The sequence below is a fragment of the Mastigoproctus giganteus genome, chromosome 3 (assembly GCF_048544385.1).
Source record: "Mastigoproctus giganteus isolate SK-2022 chromosome 3, ASM4854438v1, whole genome shotgun sequence".
Lineage (NCBI taxonomy): Eukaryota > Metazoa > Arthropoda > Arachnida > Uropygi > Thelyphonidae > Mastigoproctus > Mastigoproctus giganteus.
This window is the reverse complement of record NC_143577.1, coordinates 196,770,563-196,792,096: the sequence shown is the minus strand read 5'-3', so window position 1 is coordinate 196,792,096 and position 21,534 is coordinate 196,770,563. Positions and strand designations below refer to the sequence as shown.

The 21,534-nt window shown below is 35.0% G+C and overlaps 1 protein-coding gene across 1 annotated transcript in view; it reads right to left on the bottom strand.

Moving 5' to 3' along the window:
* The window catches only part of LOC150088549 (WD repeat domain-containing protein 83-like), a 104,868-nt gene that overhangs the window by 52,918 nt on the left and 30,416 nt on the right, over positions 1-21,534 (bottom strand). The window contains exon 3 of the mRNA XM_090370228.1: positions 10,579-10,691. Coding sequence (XP_090226354.1) covers positions 10,579-10,691 — 113 coding nt within the window. The remainder of the gene's footprint in view (positions 1-10,578; positions 10,692-21,534) is intronic.

Sequence of the window (21,534 nt, the reverse complement as noted above, 5' to 3'; positions counted from 1 at the left end):
GCAATGGTCAGGCCACACCTTGAGTACTGTATACAGGTCTGGAGGCCTCATTTTAAGAAGGATGTAAAACTGTTGGAACGAGTACAGAGAAGGGCAACAAGATTAGTGAATGGAACAAAGGGTCTCTTACGAAGAAAGGCTTAAATTTTGCAAATTACAGTGTCTGGAGACTAGGCACCCGTGAGGTGATCTGATTGAGGTGTATAAAGCCTTGAATAGTTTGAGCATGCTCAATTTGAGATTTTTCCATGATGAGATTTTTCCTCTTGCTCAGAATAATCACCTGAGAGGGCATAAATTCAAATTGAGGAAAGACAGATGTAGGATAGGTGTGGAAGTTTGCCCTTAGCCAGAGTGTAGTTGGTTGGTGGAACAGACTTCCATCCTTTGTTGTGGAAGTTGATAGCCTAAATAAATTTAAGGCTGGGCCGGACAGGTATTTGGAACGAACAGAGGGATGAAATGGGAGAGTTTTTTTTTTTTTTTTTTGGCTGATGCTGCATAAGCTTGCTTTCTTGCATCATGTGCCTCTACTAATGCTAATGAAAATTTTAGCCATATACAGACTTCAATCATATCCCCTCTAAGGTGCCTAGTTACCAATTGGTGAGTCAAAAAAAGGCACATTGCCAGTTTTTGAACCTTTTCAAGAAGCTTGTGGTTTTTTTTTTTTTTTTTTTAAGGCATGATCTCCATACTTGGTAGATATTGTATCTCAATCACTGCCTTATGGGGTAATATTATGGACTCCCTATCTCTATAAAGAAATGTCTGGTAATTCACTGGCAGAACATCATGGGCCGTCTTTGCCACCTGTCTACACTGCATGGGAAACTTTGTCTGCCTGGATAGTAACCGCTCTCCCCAAATTCCTTTGTTGCGCAATGATTTTTAATTCAACTCCTCCAGGTGTGTAAGCTCTGTAGTATTCCAGCATGACCACACAAGTCGCAGGAGTTTATAACTAATTATTTCACAATATTTTCATTAATTGAATTTAGTGTTCATGTAGAATCTAACCAGAGTCAGCTCAAATGCATGTAATTACTTACACCAGCTCAGTTTATGGTATTCACCAGCAACAGTTTTGCCACACAAAAAAAATTAAAATTCGCATGACATAAAGTTACAAGGGTAGGAAACTTTACTTTTTGATTACCCCTTATTTTTTCAATTTCATTTTTTCCCTCTAGAATGCATGTAAATTTAAAAATTGCTGTTCTAATTCCAACTAAATGGTATAAGTCCTTTACACTAATTTTCTGATCAACACTCAACTGTTTTATTTTTTTTGAATTGATAATAAAAAAAGGAAGTTCCAAATGATAACTTCCTAAAATACTATTCATTATGAAAAGTACAAGTTGATTTTGTGTGCATGATAAAAAAAAAAAAAAAAAATCAGTGTCTTTCAACAATGGATATTGCTGTGAATTTATATTAATGTTTAGCTGGACAGATACATCATTAAAGTAGTTGGACAGATACATAAAGAGCTGTATAATTTGTTAATACAAATTATACAACTATACCAACTTGACAATACGTAGATGTACACTGTATAAAATTTGCATTCTAAAAAAAAAAACACGGCATTTAATAATAATGCTGTACAATATATACACAATATTCAGAAAAAAAAAAAAAAAGATGTAATTCTGACACGTGGATCAAATACAGTATTGACCCCTACAAACAAATTAAAATCATATGCCACTAAGAGTTGGACACAAAGGCTGCTGAGAGACAACCTTGTTTAATATGGGAAGACAGCTGCAAGCTGGAAAGTCATAATGAGTTGTGGTGTTGTGTCAAGCTTTTTCAGGCCACTATTCAAGCTAATCCTCAGGGAAAAGGCAGAGATACTATGCCACCCTAAGATTAGCCTTGCAAGCTTGCAGGAACCAGAATTTCTGATGTGGCAGTGATTGGGCTATTGGGGGGGAGGGATTCCCATATTGACAGAACTCTTTATACTTCAGCATGACCAACACAGCATGATATTTGATATAAAAAAAAAAAAAAAAAAAAAACAAAGAAGAATAGTCTAAGCAAATAATGAAATTTTGAAAAGGAATGGGTCTGCTGTTCCAAATTTATTCCAAAATTTCTGAAAGGGCAAATTGTATGTGGAGGATTGGAATTGGATAAAGCCTATCCAGGGACCACAAAGGTGTAATGACTGAAACGTACCTTCATTTACATGAATAGATTTCTCTGGGGGACGGGGTACAGAATCACAATGATTTTAAAAACTTCACGGTGAAAATCTGGTATCAATACAACTTTTCCTTCGAGTGATGTTTGAAAATATAAAACTAATACAGATTTCTCTTGAGAAAGGAGGCGAGGGGGGGGGGGGGAAGAGGTTACTGGAGTTAATTACACCAAAATGGATCCTAAAACCTTCCCAGTACTAAAAAAGCATATGCTGAAAATTTGGTGTTGATCTGACTTTTTCTTATTTAGTAATACCCAAACATCCAAAACATACTTCCCATTTACATTCATAAAATTGAGCCATTAAAAAAAAAAAAAAAAAAGTGAAATTTCTGTTAGCCCCTTTTAATGAGATTTAGGATGGCCTGACAATCTTTCTGAAAGACGTGAATATAAGTTACATGCTGATGGTTCGGCACGGTAAAGGAAACAGGTGCTTTAGACATGTGCACGCGCATGCGGCCATTTTACATGCTTTAAGCTGTCATGGACTTTTACAAATACATATGCTATCGGTAGCATTCCATTTTGGTTTTGAAAATTCTATATACAACTATTTCTTTATCACTTTTAAAAATTTAATAATATTTTTAAGTAGCAGAAAAAATTGCAACAAAACCATTACAAATTCATGATACCATTTATCAAATTCAGTATACAGCAAAAGCAGAACGTCTCTTCAGGTTAGCTGTTTAATTTTCATGCTATCATAATGAAAGCTTAATCTCATTGAGTATAGGGCTGTTATTCTTCATCATCAACCAATGTGATTTGTGTCATGGTTAGGCAGTTAATTTTCACACATTTAAGTACCCTGCTCATTGTCACCAATTATAGTTTCTGGGACTATTTTTAACTTCCCACCTTCTAATCTAATGTTCTCTGATGCAACTTATAGACCAGGGTATCATTCAAAACAAATGTTTACACAAGAAAATTTTCCTCAGGAGAGTGATATCAATCATGACGATACTATTTAGGATTTCCTCCCACTTTCAACTTACAACAGTTAAACACAATTGCTTATGTATGGCATTCGGTTAAGAGTGGTTTTGGTTTTTTTTTTTTTAGGAGCATTAGCAACTAAGGCCATATTGCTCCGGAATATGCGGTGGTCATTCCTTGACCTTTCCGCATCCTCCATATTTGGTGGTGACGGGCTCGAACCCCGGTCTAATCAAGAAGCGTGTGGTGCGCACTGCTGCTCCTTCCCATCTGGCTACGGAGACGCCGGTTAAGAGTGACACTTTAAGAGAAGCCTTCAGGATAATGAGGCCACTAACATTCTCTGAAGGATCTTTTAAGATAAATTTAGACCTCAATGTGTATTGTTGAAAATCAACCAGAACAGAAACCATTAATACTACAAACCCAATGCAACATATAAGTTATAATGATATAAATGGATAAAGATGTTAAGTTGATATGTTTTCAGTGATGCCAAAATTATATTTCTTGTCATGAAGTGGTACTAGAAGATTCTCAGTATTAATAATTCTTTTGAGATTTCGATTATTAGAGTGAAAATTACTAATATTAATATTTTTTAGAGTTAACTGGGCAGGATAGATGAATGAATGTCATTATAAAATATAAAAAATTCCAAGTAACAATACCTTTAAAGACATTCATGAAGGGGATAAAATAACCTTGTAATTATGTTGCTTCACCATTTGATACAAGTCTCAAATTTTCACGAAAAGCAGCCATGCTAAGAGTAATAGTGGCATGTGATGCAAGAAAGCAAGCATATGAACTTATGTAGCATCAACCAACAAAAACAAAAACAAAAAAAAAAAAAAAAAAATTCACACAACCATTCCCTCTAAAGGTTTGACCAGTTCCTTCTTGAATTTATTTTAGTTTTAGATAGAAGTTTGTTCCAGCAATTAACCACCCACTGGCTAAAGGCAAATTTCTTCACATCTATTCTATAACTGTCTTTCATCAATTTGAATTTATGCTACCTTAGGTTTGTAATCTAAGCAAACGGAAGAATCCCATCAGAATTCAACGTGCTCAACCCATTCAAGCCTTACACACCTCAATCAGATCACCTTGCAGGTGCCTAGTCTCCAGTGGCTTTAATTTGCAGAACTTAAGCCTCTCTTGGTAAGAGAACCCCTTCATTCCCCTCATCAACCTTGTTGCCCTTCTCTGTACATGCTCAAGCAAATCTACATCCTTATTAAAATGAGGCCTCCAGACCTGTATGCAGTACTCAAGGCATGGCCTGACCATTGCCTTATACAAAGGGATAATCACTTCCTTTTCCCTACTAGCAAAATTCCTATATATCATTGACAAAACCCCATGACTTGCTCTGGCAGCCTGTCTACATTGCTCAGAAAACTTCATATCTGACTGCACAATTACTCCCAGGTCTTTTTCATTTTCTACCACCCTAAATGTAGTACCACACATTTGGTACATTCCTCTGGGGTTACTTCTACCCATATGTAGTACTTTGAATTTGCCAATGTTAAACTTCAATTGCCACTTCTCAGGTCATCTGCCCAAATTTTCTAGATCCTGTTGCAGTAGCACACTACCATTAGTGTCATTAACAACCCTGCCAACCTTTGTATCATCTGCAAACTTCGACACTAAGCCTGATATACCTTCATCAATATCATTGATAAATATACAAAACAACAGTGGACCCAACACCGAACCCTGTGGGACTCCACTAATAACATTAGTCCACAAAGAGCAGCAGCCATTGATTACCACTCTGTCTTCTCCCACTCAACCACCCTTTTATCCATTGTAGCAACTTACCCTTAATATCATTCTGCTCCAATTTGTACAGTAGTCTTCCATGTGCAAACAGTGTCAAAAGCTTTCCTGAAATCCAAGTATATGTATCAAAATTATTTTTTGCATCCAGTTCCTTTGTGACTACATCATAGTATCCATTCAAATTTGTCAGACAACACTTTCCCTTAACAAACCCATGCTGTGTCTGAATTATTGCTGCAGTCTTGACTAGATGATCCTGCAATGTATCTTTAACCAGTGACTCCATTATTTTACCTGGAACAGAAGTTAAACTAACTGATCTGTAATTACACATGTAACCCTTCGATCCCCCTTTGTGAATTGGGGATACATTTGCACATCTCCAGCCCATGAGGACTTCCCCTGAATCCAAGGATGCTCTCATAATTATGGCTAAGGGTTTGCTTAGTTCCTTTGCCACATCTTTTAATATAACTCGATAAATCCCATCCACCCCAGGAGCCTTTCTTATATTTAACTTCAACAAAATTTATTACAAAATCATTAAGCACCCTGTTACAGTTTGATAAACTTCTGGTATTTTCCTCCCTTAATAATTCCTCATGTGTGAATGTAGATGCAAAATACTAATTTAGTTTGCTAGCTATCTGACTGGATCAACAGTCGAATCATCGATATCAAGTGGACCAATCTGATTCATCCCCTTCCTTCTAGAGTTTATATAAATAAAGAAGTTCTTGCTGTTTTTGTTAGCATTCTTTGCCAAAGATTTCTCATAATCTGCCTTCACTTACCTAATCTCCTTTGTTACTTGATTACAGACTAGCTTATATCTGCCATTGGCTTCTGTGTCACCTGATAATTTATATGCATCCCATCCATTTTTCTTCTCTGCCACGAGTCTCATTAGTTCATTTGACAACCATTTAGGCCTCAACCTTGAACAATATTTCTTAATCGGTATGGAAAGCCTAGTACAGGTCAACCATCACTAATCCTGCAGTGTTACCTGGGGGGGTGCCGGATTAGTGAGTTTGCCTGATCACTGGTGGTTATTTTGTATTTTTTTTTTTGGCTGATGCTGCATAAGCTCATACGCTTGCCTTCTTGCATCACATGCCACTACTACTACATACAGTTTACTCAACCTCCTACCTTTAACACGTTGACTGCCAAGTTAGTTTAAGAAAAATTCCCCAGGGGCCAAAAAATATTTAGCAAATAATTTGATTAGTAATTCTAAAATAAATATTGTAATGTCAGTGTTGTAGTTTTTCCTTAAAATATATAAAAAAAAAGTATTTTTTTATATCGCATATATGTGGCCAACGTGGTCACATATGTTGGTTACTTTATTTCTGTCGTGTTGGCCACGTACGTGTGACACTTTTACGGCATACACATGAAGATCGTTTGTGATTAGTTTATTGTATGCACAGCGAGAGCTGCAATAAAACTAATTACGATAAAATAAACTCTCAAACATCGCAATAAGTTTGTCAGTATTATTAGAGATTTTGTGAAAACAAGTTCGTTAGGGCACTGTATTATCCATCATATTGTGTTGTGATTTTACGCAAGTTTGTACAAGTGTGTTGTAAAAAAAAAAATAAAATTAAAAGGAATGGCTAAAAGAAAATTACTAAATAAGAGGAACTGAGAGAAATTTCTGGAATTTACAATTAAGCAGAGTTAAACTTCTCACAGACACACTGCTGTAGAGTTTTTTCAACGTTCAACTTTATCTATTATGGACAACGTACAGTGTTTGCGCTTTCCACCATGAGAGGCACTTCCTTCATGCATTGGAACCATGGCTGGGGTTAAATGTGAGCAGGTTATAATAAATGTAGAAAAACAAGTGAAAATGGCTTGCCAGTGTTTTTGTGCCAATGAGTTCGCACCAACAGCTGATGCTGCAACCAACGCCACCAAAACAGTAGCGGCAGGTTAGTGTGCCGACCCGAGAAATTTGAAATTACGTTCATGGAAATTATATCCAAATTAGCGGTGGAACCAGATTACCGGTGGCCGGATTAGTGATGGTCGACCTGTAGCTTCCACGATTAATACCTTGAATGCTTCCCACTTAGAATTTTCTGTTGGTAACATCATCAGTTGGTCCCACTATACAGAATTTAAAAACTAACTGAGACCACTGTAATCACCTTTACAGAAACAAAAACCCTTCCCTTTATCCCTGATGGTAATTATATCTTTAAGTAAATCCCACATCAGTACACTGTGATCACTGCCATCTAGCAGTTCCTTTATCTGCAAATTCTTAATAAACAAATAATCACTGCTGATAACCAGATCAAGAGTATTACCCTCTCTGGTTGCCTCTGGAACATGCTGCTGCAGAAAACAATCATCCATATTGAGCCCTTCATAATCAGTATGAAGGGCTCAATATGGGAATCCTAAGGATGTGACAAGCCCCCTTAAAGGAAATAATAAAAGAAAGGTCTTGAGAACTGAATGTCTGTCAGTATAAATAAATATGAAATAGCATTACTTTTAGTTTTAGGTGTACTTTAAATGATGCCTTCAAGAAAACATAAGTATACTTAGTTTGGAGAGGACCTATGCATTATGCAATTTTTTTTTTTCCAATATAATAATCATCCTACCTAAAGGTACAGGCCACTTGTAGTTATGAACAAAACAATGCATGGTATTAATTTATTTATTCCAATAAATTAATACCATGCATTTTGGAAGACTAATTTCTGGTAGAAAGCTAGTGGTATTGTGCTCCATTCCTCCCTTAAAGAATTTGTGAGCTCCACTTACAAAACGGAAAGTCTTGGCCTTGCCCTGCCCTAATTATGCATCCCAATTCATCCCATAGATATTTAATTCAGTTGAGACTAGCCAATGTTCTGATGTACTCTTCAAACACTTGTTCAGAATCCATGCTTTGTAATGTGATCACGGTTGTGTTTGAAGATGAAAGGGCTGCTTGCATAAAAGTCACACAATGTAGATCACACAGGACATCAATGTAGGATGAAGAATCCCTTGTTCCATGTACTTCAACCAGTGGACTTAGTTCATACCAAAAAAAAAAAAAAAAAAGTCCAAACCATGATTTCACCACTTCTCAACTTCACAGCTGGGACAAAACAACTCAGGTAGTAAATGTTATCCAGGCATCCTCCATATTAAATGCAGTCTTCATAATGGAAATGGGGTTCATTGCTCAACGGAATTGATTTATATTGATTCAAAGTCCAGGTTTAACCTGCCTTGCACCATTCCAATAAACACATACATTTTTTTCTGTTACTGAAAGACTTGTGGACAGCTGCTCTTCCATGAAAATTCATGGCATGCAGTTTCCTACATGTTGCAGAAACACTAACAGGTTTACCCATGGCATCTTGCAGCTCCAAACTCAGGTTCTCTAGGATCTGATGGCAAGATACAGTAATCTGCTTATCTCGAGACATGTTACTATTGTAAGTTAGTAGTTTAGGCCAACATATTCATTTCTTGAGCTCAGTATCACCTATTGACTTTCATTCCTTCATCATATCATCAAGATGCCATTTATTGACTCTGGACTGCTTATTCCTAAGCAATAACAAGCACAGACATTTTCCTCCATGTGATATCTAACTATCATCCCTTCCCCAAGAAACTGTTAGCTCTTTCTGTGGGCTCATCACTGTGCAGATATCTGAAATGAATCCTGGGCTAAACAACAATCAATGTTATAGCCAAAATATTTGCATATTTCATAGTCATACACAACCTTATACCATCATAGGGTCCATCATCTATGAGTTTTGGTGGAATAGTATATGTGTATTAGGCACTAAAATCTTGATTAACCACCTTTCACAATAAAGCACTGGATAACAATGTTTTACATATATCTAGCTCAGTAAAATAGTAAAAATCAGGGCTGGGGAAACTGAGTTTCACATTGACTATCAACGAGCATCATTTCACAATGATGCTAATTGATAGTTTCTCCATCACCCATAATAAATATTGAATAAAATATTATTTTTAAAAATCAAGACTGAGGCTATATAAAATAAAATGAAAAAAGAAGTAAGTGTAAAGCATTTTACTGTCAGACAGTGTGACCCACAGCATTACCTGGCAGTAAAATGCTTTACTGCCAGGTAATGCTAGCATATTTTTAATTTTATATAACCTCAACCTTATAATTAAAAACAGGAAAAACAGCTGCAGAAAAAGATGCAGTATCTAGAGAGAGATACAGTACAGGACAAAAAAAAAAAAAAAAATAGAAATAAAGATATAATAAATATAAAACAATGTACAAAGATAAAGAAAATACTAAAAAAAAAAGAAAAAAAAAGAAAAAAAAAAGGGCACTCAACAGGCAGACACTTTACTGTTTTAATCTAAATTAATGTTATATTGCACCAATGTTATATCACCACAAAGCATCACATTTTATAGGGTTCAGGTCTGGGGATCTGGCAGGCACATTCATCTAGTAAATGTGCCTTATGAGAAAGTGCATTATCAACCATAAAAAGTAAATGAGGAACAACTGCCACCCGGAACAACAAATTGACCTCTAAGATTTCATCTCTATATTAATCAGGATTCTGAAGAAGAGGACCATGTAGCCATTAATAGCAATGCCTCCCCACATCATTATTCTCCTGCTGCCAAAACTGTCATTTTTCCCATATGTTGCAAGTTGATATTATATGTCATGTTCACTGCAGGTGTAACATCTTATTTTCAATGGTTAGAAACTTCACTGCCTTGTCCATTACTCTCCAAAATGACTATAGTAGCAACTAAACTTTCAATTCAGAGCCAAATAAATAAAAATTAACATGTTCATTGCTGGCTTGACCTATGACCTTAACGAACCAAATTCAAAAATTATAGGGTTGAGTCAATCTGGACTGGGAAGGACAGAAACATTTTTGAGCTTTCTTCTCTATGACTAAATTAGTTAACTGCTGGCAAAGGATGTGTGACAAAAATATCCTGTTCTTCTTTGGTAAACTCAGAAGAAAATGGTTCTTAAAGTCAAGAGGTTTTTCAAACAAGCAGATTAAAAACACCCAACACACACAGTTAACAATTTAACATTATTATGATATAGTTTAGGTGGAAATGAGGAGCCAATAAGCTATGAAACAGTGCCACACGGGTGATGGTATCTGCTGAGAATAAGTAACAGCAGTCTTCTCCTACGGTGAAGTGTTACTTATTTGAGATAGTGCAATATCATGGCAACTCGTGAAGGAATTCACAATATGAGATATACTTAATGATGCCTTGACCTATTAACTATTTAACTTGTTGGCTATGTACTGAAATGACAATTGCACTAACTTGTACATTAGTTTGACATGTGTGAAGATTTTGATAAAAAAAATAGTACTAAGTAAAGGTTTATGTTACAATAACGTATTCTAAAGTTAGTGTATTAACAAGGATAAGTGTTAGCAACAGATCTCGATCGCATACTTACTGATTCTTATTTTTATTACTAAAAATAAGAACAAGTAAATGCTGAATACTGCCAATTAGTTATAGCTAAATTTCCGGGCTGAAAATGCTAAAACAAGCAAAAAAAATAAATAAATAAAAATATATATATATATATACCTGAATGGGATCTTTGCTTTTACTTCTACAATCCCATACTCTGATAGTACCATCCACTGATCCTGATAAAATTAGTGTTGATTCCTCATTAAATTTGACTGAATTGACTTGACCTATTAAGAATAATGCAGTTTAGTCCATGTATTTTCATTAGTAATTCTTCAAAATAAATTCTAGCGGCAAAAATATATATCCTCTGCATGCATTGTAGATATAAAGAATCCAACTTCAGCTATAATGTTAGCTTATTTTTAAATTTAGCTATGGATTTAATAAGTTACAACTTAATATTTGTAAAAAGTTTTGTTATCAGTGATTTTGGTGCAAACATCATATTTCATAACTAGTACTTTAGCATATTGTAGTAGTAATTGCAGTGTTTTAAATTGTTGTTCTAAAATAGTTCAAAATACCTAATCATATAGAATGCATATTTTTGTATTTAATTAGGCATTTAGAAAGTCAGCAGTGTTACTTAGAAACCTAACAAGTATGCACTCTGTCACATAATCTGGGAATAGAATAGCATTATTATACTCTTATCTCTTGGTTCATGGTAATTTTAAATTAAATTTAGAGAAGAATCAAGCCTCAAACAACAGCATCAAAACAAAAAGCTCAACGTGGTGGAATGCTTTAGCATAAGAAAGAACAATCAGCAGTTCTGCAAATCACGGCTCCATTTAGTGTGCTACTTGTTGTCTTTATGCGGAATTATCTATAGAGGAACATATGGCCAAAGAGGATGTCTCTGTGCACATTCACTGAAGAGTGTGAGGAGATTAAGTGCCAATTCAATGTTCTGATGGGCTTACATGATGGCTTGTGGAACAGGTTTCATGCTCTCACAGAAATTAAAAATTGGAACCCATCAAGCACTTAGCTGCCCAGCAACAACACTGAAGACTACAATTATGCATTACACACAACAAAATTCTTCACAACTCAAAAAAACTTTTGGCCTGTACAGCATAAGCCTCAGGCTTCCTTGCACTATATGGCTAATAATAATAATAAATTCGACAAATTTGAAGAACTGGTTAAGTGATCAAATGTGTACATTGTTAGAATAGAAAGCGCTGGTCTCACAGTATGCAGCTACTGCCAGTAACTCTAGTGTGAGGTGGAAACGGGAAATATATATTTTGTGAAATGGATAGGTGGAATAATAGCAGGGTATGTTTGCCAGGAGACAAAGTTGATATCATTATAGCACAGCTATCATCTTTTAGGGGCATCTTTTAGATGCACATCATCACTTTTAGGGTGATGATGATGTGCATATTGGTACTAATAATATTAAGAAGTAGATCGGAGGATTTACTTAACAAGTAAATGTTGAGAAAAAGTCATGAATTGGAATTAAATTTGAAACTGTCTACAATTCTGCCCAGACACAATAAGAGAGAGAGTACACAATGAGAACCCCATGTCAATCAACTAGCCCTGGAGAAACCGTGCAAGGCTCACAGGGTAGAATTTTTCTGAGTATGGTCAATTCTTTGTAACAGAGGATACTGCTTTTAGAGGGATGAGATCCACTTAAATAGAAGAGGTGCAAAAATATTTGTTGATACAATCGAGAGTGTTTGGCAAGTCAGAAAACTGCTAATTGGGGAGTAACACAGATTAATAGATTAACATCAGCTGAAGGATTAAAGTGATTCTTGCATTGCTTTTTTTTGGGACATGCAGCAGCATGGACAGCCAGGTGTTGAGGATTACAAGGCCTGTTGGGGGTCCTAATGGGACAAGCAAATATACAGGCAGTGTCAGAGTAAAAGCAGGTGCATGTGTACTCACATGCACTCTAATGCAAGGACTATAGTAAACAAAAAATAGAGGCTCACATCTGGTGAGTATGGGACTGGCACACCCAGGGTCCTCAGCTGGATATCATCATTCTTCTCTTTCTTGGTGATTCCTCTCTCTCTCTTTCTCTCTCTCTCAGGGTAACTCAAAAATTTTTTGGCCTGTACAGCATAAGCCTCAGACTTCCTTGCACTATATGGCTAATAATAATAATAAATTCGACAAATTTGAAGAACTGGTTAAGTGATCAAATGTGGACATTGTAGAGATAACAGAAACAAGGTGTCACTCAGACATAAGAGATGCAGAATTTGAATATGGTGAATATGACAATGTTTACAGGAAGGACAGACAGAACAGGAGGGGGGGGGGAGGCTAGTTATGATCTTGCTTAAGAAGCACACAGATTCTAAGGCAATGCACTCCGTTTGCTGGCTGTGAGTAGCCAGTGCAAATGTTGATGTAACATAAGCAGTGGGAAAACAAAAATGATTAGGAGTGTGCTATAGGCCAAATGACTATGATGCATATAACATATACTGAAACTATACAAAAAATAGAGTGGGCTAGTAAATCAGAATTCCTTATAATGGCACATTTTAACTTTTCAGATATGGACTAAAACTTGTGGGTTGGTCACACAAACAGTAGCAAGACTTTTCTGGATTTACCGGATTAATGTTTTCTACTCAAGCAAGTTAGAGAGACAACAGGAAAAAGCAATACTCTTAGTATGATTATTCATGCATTAAGTGATAGTGATCAGAGTGTATTGACATGAGATTTTCTTAAAGATGTAACTACTGTCAAGAGTGAATGAAAGCATTATGCTTTTAGGAATATGACTACAATGGTTTCAGACGGTTTCTAAATTTTATTCAGTGGGACCAACTGTAAATTCTAAATGGGAAGCAGTTAAGGAGGTAACCATAGAAGTATTAGACTTTTTATACCAACTAAGAGATACTGTTCAAGGCTTAGACTTAAACAGATGTCAGATGAACTGATGAGACTAGTGGCAGAGAAGAAAACTAAATGGGATGATTATAAATTATCACAAGATACAGAAAACTACAGTAGGTATAAATTAGTCTGCAATAAAGTCACAAAGGGGTTTAGGCAAATTATGAGAAGTCCCTGGCAAAGAACTTAAAGAAAAGTATCAAATATTTCTTTAGTTATGTTAACACTAGAGGAAAGCGATGAACAACACTGGCTGTACACATATTAACCGCATAACTATTGATCCTTTTCAGGCTGCTGAAAAACTGAATAGATATTTTGCATCTACAATTACATGAGGAATTTTTTTAGAGATGGGGATGCCAGAGTTTATATATCAAATTCTAACAAAGAGCTAAATGATTTTGTGATAACAGAAGAAAGTGGAAGAAAAAAGATTGTTGAAGCTAATCATAAATCCATCCAATTATATTAAGAGAGCAACAAAAGAGGTAAGCAACCCTCGTGGGTAGCACAGTTGGTAGAATCATCATCCTCCCCACACCAGGTGGAAAAGACCTGAGTATGAGTCTCATCAACAATGTGAGGATTTTTTTGAGTCTTTTTTTTCACAACATGGCTGAGTTAGTTAGTCAGTCTCAGGTGAGGGTAGCATGGTTTCTTCTTCCGGAAACTCAGGTTTCTCATCCAACAAACATAAAATTGATCACAGAACACATGCAATTTACAGACAGTTCACAGAGCAATATGGTCTTATTCACTAATGCTCCTAAAATCCTATAACAACAACAAAAGAGGTAAGCAATTTGCCATAATTATAAGAGCAACCTTGGATTCGGGAGAGGACTTATGGACTGGAAATGTTCAAATATATCCATAATTCACAAAGTGGGATCAAAGGGCAACATGAGTAATAACTTGACTTTGGATTATACACAATTGCATATATAAATTCATATTATGACCATTGTAGTCATGTGCATATAAATGCATATAACAAAAATATTACAAGCAATACTGCATATTCCTTAACTTGATCTCTGAACTAAGTAACAAGTCAATATATTGCAATTAAATTAGGATAATAATAAAATATTTCACTGAGCATGGGAAAATATCTCTAATCGGCATGGGAAATGTTTTTTAAGATACAAATACAAATCTTACATTAAGTTGATGTTACAAATCTTACATTAAGTTGATGTTATGTTTATATATGTATATTTTTATTTATTTTTTTTTGTTTTAGAAAGGAAGAATATGGTAGAAAAAAAAAGAGTAGCCTTATGTTAAGGGGAGGCAATGAGCAGAGTCCTTGTAATTTTGGAAAACAGAAGAAAATGTTTATTTCTGGTTGTTGAGGGAGTGCTACCGGTAGAAAGTAGGTAATAAGGGGCAAGATTAAAGAGGAAAGGAAATAAGTGCTTTGAGAGTAAACCGCACTGTATGTAGAAAAGACAAAAATAACTGGTGGGCCAAATAGTACTATCTGAGGACCTTCAAGGAAGGGAAGTAGTAGGCAGTATATGAAAGTAATGAAAACGAGGTGAAAGAGACCAAGCAATTTCAGAGCATAACGTAAAAATTCAAAAACCCCCTACTACACTATCAGAGAGTGGAAATCTGGTAGATGGAGAAGTCTCTAGTGGCGAACCTTTATTCTGAAGTTGAGGGAGGGCAGTGGTGATGCAACAAAAAGGATGGATAAAAGGGGCCACTGATGAGTGTTGCCCATCACATGGCACAACTGGTAGAAAACCAATTGCGCCATGTGATAGAAAACAACTGGTAATTCTTTGGGAAAAGGATACTGGAAAGAGAGGGTAATGTGCAAATTAAGAAAATAGTGCTAGCAAATGAAAGGAAAGAAAAATAAGATAAAATAAACACATAAATACTCCACAGTTTTAATGCTATTTTGCTATTAATGTTATATTGCACCAATTAGGATCAACTCATCACCATCATGCTATGGAATACATCAAGTGAAATTTTTTTGTTAAAGATGAAAAAATTAAATCTGTTACATAACTTCATATGGAATTGTGGAATCCCAATCATGGAAAAGATTTTACTATGGATGACATTGTGTTCTGTGTTGTTTGTGAAAAGAATGTTCCATGCAAGGAAAAATTCCAGGTTAACCAATGTGTAAACAACATTGCACATTATGGCCAAGCAAAGGAAAAGCAAGAAAAAATTTGCCATGTACATCCAAAGAAGAGAAAAGTGATATTCAAAGATCTGTCTTGCCCTGGTAAGCAACAGTATCCCTTTCAATAAGCTAAATAATTAAGTCTTTCAAAAAAATATTGTATAAATCAAAATATTCCAGAAGAATCTACCTTAAGAAAGAATTACCTTAACACCATTTATTACAACATTATTTGCAAAATTTGTCAAGATATTGGAGAAAACTACATTTGGATGCCTGTTGACAAAATGACAGATGTTTGTGGCTGATATATTACACATTTTATATGTAATAAGATGTGTAAAAAATTAGATGCAGAACTATCACATCTGTATTTACTTTCTTGTAAGGCCCTCAAAAAAGTGATTATTCTACAGTAGCAAGATTCTGTAATGATTTTTTACAGTTATTATGGCCAAAATCAACCCATAGCAAAAGATTCTGCATTTTTGTTAGTGACACTCCTTCATATATAGCAAAAGTAGCTTCTGTGTTACAAGTTTTCTATCCAAATCTGATTCATGTTACTTGCTTAGCCCATGGCTTACATAGGTTGGCAGAGGAAATTCGGGAGAATTTTGGTGAAATTAACAAACTTATTTCTATTATAAAAAAGAAATTTGTCAAAAGCATGTCTGAGAATAGCAACTTACCTACTCTTCCTCTCTCACCTGATCCTATTCTCACAAGATGGAGAACATTACAAGCAGTGCATTTTATGCTAAAAATTGATTCTATAAAAGAACTTGTTGATTTTTGGACAGTATACATTCAACAGCTATTGGTAGTGTTAAGGCAATGCTTTCTGATTCTTTGGCCAGTAAGCATTTATTGTTCATCCAGATTCATTTCAGCTGGTTACCTAGTTGTATAACTGAATTTGAAACATGGAGACTTTCTTTAAGCAGCATAATTGGAGAGATAGAAAATGTTGAATTGCAAATTTCAACCGTGCCTGGATGCATAGGAGAAGAAACAAGAAGAAAATATAATAATGTTTTAAAAAATAACTCAAGATTTCACACTTTAAGGAAAATAGAAGAATTCATAAATGGGAAAAGAAATGAACATCCATTTCAAGTAGAGGCTTCAAAAGCTCACATTTTAAAATACAGCCCAGTCACTCCTGTAGAAGCAGGAAGGTCATTTTCTACATATAAAATGGTTCTGATGATAAATGCCACAAATTTACAATGGATCACTTTGAGAAATATATTATTGTGTATTGTAACAAAAATTATTCCAAGAGAGAATTTGAAAGGGAAAACTTTTACAAAAAACTTTAACTTTATTACTTTAACATGTTTGAATATAAAGAAATTGTGGTTCAATTAATTGTAATAAACAAGTAATAAATGTAAAAACTGTAGCGCATATATTAGCATTTTGGTGCATATAATCCAATGTCTAATAATAACAAACCTATGAACTTGACTTCTGTTCCAGGTAATGTAGTGGAATCACTGGTTAAAGAAATAATACCAAGACCATCTAAACAGGAATGCAGTTATACAGTAGTTGCAGGATTGATTTGTTATGCAGCAATCTTTTCTGACCAACCTGATTGAATACTACAATACACTAACAAAAGGAACTGAATGCAAAAAATAATTCTGATATCATATACTTTTATTTCAGAAAACCTTTTGATACCGTTCCACGTAAAAAAACTGTTGTACAAATTTGAGCAGTGTGGCTTTAGGTGTAAGTTACCACTATGGATAAAGGGATGGGATGAGAGGGAAAAGACAGAGCAGTTACCAACAGGTAACTCTTCTTGGAATACTCAACAGGAATACTCTTCTTGGACTAATATTATTAGCAGAGTCTCGGGGTTCAGTGCTAGGCCTATTGTTGTTTTCAATTAATGATTCTGATGAATCAGGCTTAAAGTTTAAGTTTGAATGATACAAAGGTTGGCAGAGTGGTTAATGACAGTAATCAGGGTATTCTACTGCAAGATCTAGAAAAATCAGGCAGATGGGCTGAGAAATGGGAACTGAAGTTTAATGTCGACAGATGCGAGTAGCAGAAATTTCAGAATAACATACCAATTGGGTGTTACACAAAGCAGCAGAGAAAGAAAAAAAATCTGGGAGTGATTATATTGATAAACAAAGTTTTATGAGTAGTATTGACAGGCTGCTAAGATAGCTTGTGGGGGGGGGTGAAGAAGGATCTGTCAGTGATATACAGGAATGTTGCAGCAGGAACAAGGAGATGACCATCCCAATGAAAAGGCAATGGTTAGGCCACATTTTAGGTACTGCATACAGGTCTGGAAGCCTCAGGATCTGTTCAAACAAGTGTAAAAAAGAGAAACAAAATAGTCAGACACAAAAGCGTGCCTTTAGCAAGAAAGACTTCAGTTCTGAAACTGCATTGTCTGGAAACTAGGCACCTGTGAGGAAATCTGATTGAAGTGTTTAAAGATTTGGATCAAGTAAGTTAAATTTTGATGGCATCTTTGCTCTTGCTCAGACAACACTTATAAAGGGGCATAAATTTAAATTGAAGAAGGATGGTTGTAGGACAGATGTACAGGTTGTCCTTGACTTTATGAGTTAAGTCGTTCCTAGCGCACGCTCGTAAAGTGAAAACTCATAAAGCGGGAATTTATTTCCCATAGACAATGTTAAAAATAGGGATTACATTCTCAACAATGAAATTAGTTTATGTTTAAACAATGGTTGATTTATCCAAATAAATGAAAACGTAGCCTGTAAAATCAAGCAAATTATTATAATAAAGAAATTATTTATGACTTACAAATGTTAAAGAATGTTTATTCTTCATCATCAACTAAATGCACACTCGTTGATCACCCACTATTGGCTCGGCACTCGTTGGTTTGTTGCACAAAAAGTTGTCTTCTTCAGAAATGCTTTGAGGCATTTGTTTCCAAGATAATCTCTTTTAATTATAAATTTCACAATTACATGCATAAGCATTTTTTTAACAGCACACACAAATTGCAACTAACACGATTTGCATGAGGCAACAAGTTTATGAAGCTTAAAAAAAGGAATGAAGAGAAGATTCTGAAAATTTATTTATGTTTTTTATACAATTGAAGATTTCAGTAAATGGGAAACACATTTCACCATATGTAAAAAACCACACAATTCCAGCTATCGGTATTTTCACAAATGCAAGAAGATAGTTTACTACCCGTTTATAATTGCTTATAGTAACAGAAAAGCCTAATAAATCGGAAAGTGGAAATTGTTTTTATTGTTTTATGGTCGTGACCTCCAGAAATCTGCTTTAGAAAAATATCACAAAGCCATTTAAAATTAATTCTTATAACGGAACATATGATAATGATGAAAGTGTAGTGCATTTTAATGATTAATTCAAATCATTTCAATTCAAATTAGTTACCAATTCAGGTAACTAATACAATTTACAAACCACGCTCACGACCTAAGGTCACGCTCATGACCTTAAAAAATTACAATTTTGAGAGATTAATAGCTTAGTTATACAGCGAAAATTTCAACTTCCGAGATCTTGAAACGAATTACCAAAAAACAAATGTGTTATTGGGTTCACATTACGATATTTTAATGATACGATCTTTTCATCCCCTCTAGAGGGGATGAAAGTGGAAATTTTTTTTTATTATTATTATTATTATTGCTGATGTATAAGTTTGCTTTCTTGCACCATTTGGTACTACTAATATCCTTGGTGCAATTAACACCACAAGGCATCGGTATCTCATGTATAAATTATATAGTTAAGTATACAAATTATGTACAGTAAACCCTTGATTTATCAGACCCCAATATAATTATTTATTATAATTATTAGCCATATGGTACAAGGAAGCCTGAGGCTTATGCTGCACCAGCCAAAAAAAAAAAAAAAAATTTCCGAGTTACCCCATGTGTGAGAGAGAGAGAGAGAGAGGGAGGGAGAGAGAGAGAGATAGAAATTGAAATGCATCACCAAGAGAGAGAATAATGATGATATCCAGCTCAGGACCCTGGGTTTGCCAAGCCCATACTCACCAGATGTGAGCCCCCAGATTTCATGGACCGGACAAATAATAATATAATAATGTACATATTAATATCAACCATATTATTTTTTTTTAGGTTATACAAAACTTCAGTGTCATTAATTAAAAATTAATAATAATTACTTACTTTTATTTTTATAATCAAATTCACAAAATTGTTTTTTATTCTTTCTGAAAACGTGTTCAAATAGCTGTTTTCCTAGATTACAGATAATAGCAGGCGATGACTTGGGAACTAAAGTGCAGGTCTACCGACTCGCTTTGTTTCAGTCTCAGTCTGCCTCAAGCTATCGTGCAGTCAGGTTGTATACACAGTGTTTCTGTGATTTCTGAATTGTGACCTTATTTATTAAATAATTTTGCAATCCTTACAATTTAAAATGGCATCAAATGATACAGGAGTTAAAAGAAAGCATGTGAACTTAAATGGGACACAGAAATTAGAGCTAATTGAGAAATTAGAACATGGCGTCTCAGTAGCACGTATTAGTGAAATTTACGGCGTAAAAAAAACACTGTCTCTGATATCCGTAAATCAAAGGCCATATTGCAACATAATTTTATATTGTACAGTACTCTATATTGTACTAAAGCTTTTTTTTTTTTTTTACATTAAGAACAATAAAAAATGGCCCCTAGGTTACATTCAATTTAACAGACACCCCTTCTCCCCTATTAGTCTGTTAAATCGTGGGTTTACTGTATTTATCGTCAGTGTGCCTTGCTTTGTGGGATGAAAATTCCAGTTTAAAGGAGGGGAAAAAAACCATGCAAACGTTACAAAAATTCTATTGTATTAAAAATGCCTATAAAATTACCTTTCTTAGCTTTAGCTGATGAGAAAAATGGAACCCAGCTTTTTTACACACTCACAGAGACAGACAGACAGAATACAGCAGTAGCAATGTAGTTACTACACTGGTGTAAAGTTTTAATAACAAAAACTTCATTGATACACCTGGCTTTGTTTGTATCCTAGTACTGTTTTCACTGTTTTATGAAAGTATGTCATTTCTGCTACTATGTAATATTTACATTGTTCATATGCCCTTCATTATGTCTTAATACAACAAGAAAAATAAGAAATGACAAATGAAAAATGAATACTTCACTGCATTAACATGTTCACTGCCTTTTATATTTGTGAGAGTTATCCCTGTGTGCCTTGGGGTGCTTCTGTGTGGGCACTGGAACAAGTAGGCAGTGCTTTTAGTAAATGGATTTCATTTATGGAGTCATCCATAGATGAAATCCATTTACGGCATTACTTGGAGTGATGACTATGGAGTCATTACTCCAAGTAATGCCGGCATCTGTTGTTTGTAGCATTCTAACATCAACAAATGCATCACTTGATTGAATTCTATTTCGGTATCAGATGACATATTATAAAGAGCTGATTCAATGTAATTAACTTAAACATACTGTCCATTCGTGTTCCTTTTCAGTCCTGATGTTCCAGGCTGTGGGTCCATTATAACAACCCTTTAGGATAAAATTTTATAGGAAAACACTTTTTACACAAAATTTTATAAGACGACACACACACTAAGGATGATGTTTTGTTTCGCATAACTAAGGAATTAAAATTCAGCAAGCATAATCTTCAAAAATTTTACCTTTTTTTTCTTCTGGAAAATACTAAAATAGATAAAATAACTTCATAAGCAAAGAACATATGAAACTGTCAATGAACTATACAGCTTTTATAGTGCTCTCTAGACAGTGCGATTGACACTAAGCAAATCCCACCCATAATGCAGTAGACCATGGTTTAATCATTGTGCCGATATTGCTCAGTGGTTCATTTCTGATCAACCTGATTGAATACATTTTTTTTTTTTTATGTGAACCCCAAACACGAGAGGTATTAGAACCTATAGTACTTAGTACTGTGCATGGGTTGGAGGTTGAGAAGACGAAAGAAGATATTTGTTCACATTGAACTTGAAATTCTGTA